The sequence below is a fragment of the Alosa pseudoharengus genome, unplaced genomic scaffold (assembly GCF_046254945.1).
Source record: "Alosa pseudoharengus isolate Yale_2024_CS ecotype anadromous, Long Island Sound unplaced genomic scaffold, YU_APseudo_1.1 YU_APseudo_1.1_scf_2, whole genome shotgun sequence".
NCBI lineage: Eukaryota > Metazoa > Chordata > Actinopteri > Clupeiformes > Clupeidae > Alosa > Alosa pseudoharengus.
Genome location: NW_027468663.1, coordinates 55,730,238 through 55,736,237, shown reverse-complemented (window position 1 = coordinate 55,736,237; position 6,000 = coordinate 55,730,238). Strand labels below are relative to the sequence as shown.

General features: G+C 42.8%; 1 protein-coding gene across 1 annotated transcript in view; it reads left to right on the top strand.

Moving 5' to 3' along the window:
• The window catches only part of LOC143134874 (alpha-amylase-like), a 16,705-nt gene extending 12,308 nt beyond the window's left edge, over positions 1 to 4,397 (top strand). The window contains exons 10-11 of the mRNA XM_076295579.1: positions 1,175 to 1,300; positions 4,200 to 4,397. Of these exons, the coding sequence (XP_076151694.1) occupies positions 1,175 to 1,300; positions 4,200 to 4,389 (316 nt within the window). The 3' untranslated portion in view covers positions 4,390 to 4,397. The remainder of the gene's footprint in view (positions 1 to 1,174; positions 1,301 to 4,199) is intronic.
• Positions 4,398 to 6,000: the final 1,603 nt, after the last annotated feature.

Genomic DNA, 6,000 nt, shown 5'->3' with positions numbered 1-6,000 from the left:
GACTTTAGTTCAGCATTCAACACCAGCATCCCCTCCAAACTGGTCACCAAACTCAGTGAACTGAGCATCCTCACCAACTGTGTCACAGTTTGGTATGGCAACTGCTCTGTCCACAACCGAAAAAACACTGCAGAGGGTGGTGAAAACTGCCTAACGCATCACCAGTTCGTGACTCCCCTCCATCAAGGCCATCCTGGGCAAGCGATGCTTGCGTAAGGCACGCAGCATCATCAAAGACTGTTCTCACCCCAACCACAGACTGTTCTCCCCACTACCCTCTGGGAGGCGTTAGAGGTCTCTCCGCACCTAAACCAGCAGGTTCAGAGAAAGCTTCTTTCCTGCGGCTGTCACCTTACTGAACTCTAACTCTGCATCCCGAAGACAACCAATCAACTAAGCCCCCAACCTCATAATTTTTCTCATAATATATTCTGTTAATACACTGCATATATATTCTTACTACTATTATATTGTTACTGCTACTACATTGCACATATCTGTACTTGATGTTCATTGTTCATATCACATAGCCATATCTATGCTGCTATTATAACTGCTAATACACTGCACATATTTATATCTAATTTATATTACTCTAAACCATCTTCTGTAAACCTACTGCATACTACTGTCTATACTGCACTATATTTCTTGTCCTGCCTATGCACCACCTGTCTATACTTTGCATATGACATTGCACTTTTCTGCTTTTTTGCACTTCTAGTTAGACGCAAACTGCATTTCGTTGGCTTTGTACTTCTACTCTGCACAATGACAATAAAATTGAATCTAATCTAATCTCAAGTCTCACACACTGACCGTGAGATACATACACCCATAATTGATTCCTTGGCTTCTTTTGGTCTTTTAAAACCTTGCTTAAAACTATTTGGTATATTCATGTACCTGTTTTAATTCCCTCTTAATAGTTTTAGCCATGTGTTTGTATTGTCATTATTATTGTTATTATTGTTGTTACTGTATTCTTATCTTTTTATTTTTTTTCCTGATTATTATCTGTTTTTATTGTTGTACATCCCACCCACTTGACATGATTGTAAATTAGGGTTAAGCTCTCAATGATTCCTCATGTTTAAATGAATCAAAATCAAATCAAATCAGAATTGTAGTACTAGTGGAATGTTGAATGCCATTTTTTCTTCTCTGTCTGCAGAAACATGGCGATTTTCCGCAATGTGGTCAACGGACAACCTTTCTCCAACTGGTGGGACAACCAGAGCAACCAGATTGCTTTTGGACGTGGCAACCGAGGGTTCATTGTTATCAACAATGATGATTGGTAAGATAGTGTACCACAACACTAAAAGACTAAGGCCCCTATTTTTCACGCTGGCACATGGCGGAAAACTCGTTTTCCAACCGGCGCAAAGTTTATTGTCGTATTTTGCACATCTCATTTTTAAACAATGCGCCAGGAGGTGTGGCAATGAACAACCTAGGGAGTGGTCTGGCGCGTTGTCTGAAAATCACTATCGCACACTACCTAAACCGCATTACGCCACTAACCAAGAGAAACCTGATCAGAAGTCCATGGCGAGTTGTTCATAAGCTATTTTAAGAGCACATTATCAACAGTGATATGGGTGGGTGCACAACGCACCATCCTTCTATCATCCATGAATGCCCACCAGCGCACATCCATGCAATACATTACAAATTACACGATTACAATGGGAAACATAATTAGAATAAAGATATTACGAAATACATCTCAAATGAGTCGAACATTATTAGGGTAAGAGTTGCTTTTTCCAGCCTGATTTGTTTTCGATAGTAACCGATTGTCAGTCAATAGTGAAAGTAACTGTGTAGACCTGTTTTGTCGTTGACTGACACCTCGGTGAAGTTAATTTCACTTTGCCAATGAGTTCAAATAATACACGAGTGCAAATGCGTGAAGGCTATACTATGCTAGGTTTAGTGGAATAACTGTTCCATACGATCTTGCGTGCAAGCAGATTCCTTCAAATGCGCCACTGACTGTCAAAATACCGATGGACAGTTTGAGGTTGCGTTCTGTGCTGTTAAATGCAATGACAGATGTCATTCTCATTGGTTTAAATCAGCGGTTCACAAACTTTTTCCCCCGCGGACCACCTTCTACATCCTGACTCAGCTCGCGTACCCCCACCATCCAACACATAAAAAAGTAACTAATTCTATTGACGCATTCCAGGCATCGTTGTTTAATTAGCCGCCCTACATGATAACATAATCAAAATGTGCAACTGGTCTATGAGCTCTCACGTTACAAAAAACAGTGGAGAACCACATTAGTAGGCTATGGTTAGGTAGCATCTCACTGCAGACAACGCACTGTGGCTTTGGGCAGTCTGTCTCCCAATCCATCATACTTTCGCTTTCTTCGCGCAGTCTTTTCTGTCTCGTTCTTTCTTTTATCCCCTGCGCTCCATCTCCACCTTCATTAGTCTGCCCCCCATCCCATTCCATCGTTACCTGTGTCCTGCTCTGTTTCTCTCGCTTCTCTTCGATCGCTTTAATTAGGCCTTTTGGACAGTGTCCCTGTTTTTATCCAGTTTTCCATGTTTACGCAGCCTTCTACCTATACTTCAACGAAACTAACGCGCCAGATATTCTGGCTGCCCGCAGGAAAATCACGTGTAGCCTATTGTGTGTAGCTTATTTTTTTATGAAAACATACCCTATAGAGTTTACAAATTATTTCCTTTAATTTCACGTTTCCATGTCATTATAACCCGATTCGAAATTATGTATTATTTATGAATTAATTAGAGTATTAATTAATTAATAATTTTTAACTCCTTTCCGCCATTGCCCTTTTCATCTCGCGTACCCCCTAGTGGCAGCTCGCGTACCACCGGGGGTACGCGTACCACAGTTTGAGAATCCCTGGTTTAAATGATGTTACGACCAAAACACAGCCATGACTGATTAAGACACATAAGGCCCACCTTCTTGCGCCGTGCACCGGACGTTTTATAACTAAACCACACCCAATATGGACTGGACTAACCCCGAAATTTGTTTAAACTATTCGCCAGTGACCATGTGCTTTAGACTGTCATAATAGGGCCCTAAATCTGAATGTGAAGTGTTATAATACTCTAATAACATTGGAGATTGTTACTCCTTTATATCATTGTATTAAGTATCCTGCTGAAGAATTAATAAATACCATGATAAACACATCAGGGCTCAATGTTAACTTTTAAAAGTGGTTGCCAGCTTGACAACCAAGCATGAGGTTTTGGTTGCCACCTGTAACAATTTGGTAGAAAATTGGCAACCATTAATATTGAGCCCTGCACAGTTTAATGATTTGATAGTTTTCACAACTAACCATCATCATCGGCGGACACTCGTAGTCAAGTATGTCGGTCCTCCTCCTTGGGTGGAGCCTTTTTGGTGGAGGCGATTTCCTTTCTGCGTCTGCGTTTGTCGCAACCTGGTCTCATTAGGGAAACGTTCCCCTGGGAATGTTTTGGCAAACCCAGCCAAACGTTCCACCAGACACGTTTCTGAGGTGCAAACTAGCCAAGCAACCCAGCGGGGGTGCTAAAGAGAGACGTTTAGACGTTGTTTACTACAGTTAGGTCTGGTCAAACTAAATTGTAGCTTACACAAGCTCAGCAGTATTCTTTGGTTAGCAAACCAAAGTTTTGGATTAATAGTGCCTATATCTCGCTACGTTTTACAAAATATAAGGGCACAAACCTTGAACTGCCGTCTATGGTTAGCTGCCACATCTTGGTGGGGGGGTTTTTTCGCGAGCAACCCGGGGGATTTTAGCTCAATTGTCAACACGCTCGACTTCCGCTCCGAGGGGCAGCTGTTCGCAGGTTCGAATCCGGCTGTGAGCAGGGCCGAGCTGTGCAATTCAACCCAACGCACGAAGACCAGAGGACTAGGCTGCGCAGACTGGGCTTGCGACGAAGACCAGACTCAGCACACAGCCGGATTCGTAAGCTACAATTTAGTTTGACCAGACCTAACTGTAGTAAACAACGTCTAAACGTCTCTCTTTAGCACCCCCGCTGGGTTGCTTGGCTAGTTTGCACCTCAGAAACGTGTCTGGTGGAACGTTTGGCTGGGTTTGCCAAAACGTTCCCAGGGGAACGTTTCCCTAATGAGACCAGGTTGGTTTGTCTTCTGCAGCACTACGGTGCTCTGCTAACATACACGTATGTGTGTTCCAGGAGCCTGGATGTGACCCTGAATACAGGCCTACCTGCGGGCACCTACTGTGACGTGATCTCTGGGGACAAGAGCGGAAGCAGGTGCACTGGGAAGCAGGTGCAGGTGGGAGGGGACGGACGTGCCCACTTCCAAATCAGCAACACGGCCGAGGACCCCTTCATGGCCGTCCACGCAGACTCCAAACTGTAAACAAATAAAGAAATGATGCATTGCATGTGGCCTGACTCGTCTTGCGCTTTTTTTTTTTAAGTATTACGGCTCCCACACACAGCTGTGTGCATCGCGTTGCTGGAGACGCATCCCATTCACTTTAAATGGGCTCACGTGATCCGTTGCCGAACTGAATTGTGGGTCCGTCGCGTCGCGTTTCTCCCGCCGCTCGCGTTGAGGAGTTCAGCTGTTGCTGCACCGACAGACGGCACTGGCCAATCAAGCCAATCTACGGACGGCACCAACCAATTACATTACGGTTTTACTTCAAGTCATTTGCATAGCTACCGTCGGGAACACCCACTGGCATGCGTTGACGGAACGCAGCTGTGTGTGGGAGCCGTTATAAAAGAGCTGCACACGCGCGCACACCAGAGATGGACAGTAACTAAGTACATGTACTTGATTACTATGCTTAAGTATGACTTTTGAGTAGGTACTGTACTTGAGTATAGCCTGGCCTCATTGAGATGGGGTCTGGGAACTACATGTACATTTTTTTGTATTTGAAACGTGGTTTAAGAATGCCCAGAGCCGTTTATTGGGCGCTACGAATGTCTATCAAATGCGTAGCTCATAACTGCTTCGGTGTGTCGTCATCGTCTTGCTGCCCCCCTCCGTTCTGTGATTGGTTCCTTCGTTGAGGTGAAAACGAAGTCCATGGAATCCAGGCTGCCTAGCAGCGTGAAAAAATCGCGCGTAAGGCAGCATAGACCATCTTGAAGTTCATTTTTTCAATAGTTCAATTTGAACTTGGCTAAATTGGCTGTAGGAAAACAAAACATCAAACGGTGGTGAGATCAAAACATCCTCCATGTAGCCTGTGAGAACCCAGACGAACCTGTTAGCAATTGAGATTTGAAAAGTAGTCTGGTGTTAACCAGGCTATCCTCTGATCATTGCAAAATTGGAATGAAATTAGACAATCACCTGACATTCACCACATAGCTAGATGTTTAGCCTACATTATTAAAAGATAAACAATGTACTTATAATTAATTTATCTGGTTTTGTATTCGGCAGTGAAAAATTTTAGATTTGCAAACAGAGAATGAATAATGATTTAAATTATATTTTTGCATCCATTTGAACAGTTACAAAGTTAGGAGAATAGGTGAAATGTTTTTTGTTGAATGTAAGGAACTAAAGGTCTCTTCAAGTCCTATGACCGACCAAAGGATGTATACCCTATTAATGACTAAATAAACATTACATTTCAATACATTAAAAAGGAAAAATACTTGTACTTCTGAATACTTAAGTATTTTTAAAAACAAGTACTTCTGTACTTCAACTTAAGTAAAAATCTGCAATTTTCACTTGTATTGGAGTAATATTTTAATATATATGGTGTATATACTTTCACTTGGGTAAAGGAATAGTGTACTTCGTCCACCTCTGGCACACACACACACACACACACATAGGCTACCCAAAACTGTAAACAAATACAGAGATGCAGAAGTGCATGCGGCCTGAAGAGAGCTGCACACACACAACACACACACCTCGTTACCTCTCATCCAGATATTACACATATTTACCAGTGTTTTGGGATTTGCTGTGGCCTTGTCTTTAGTAGGAGGGAAG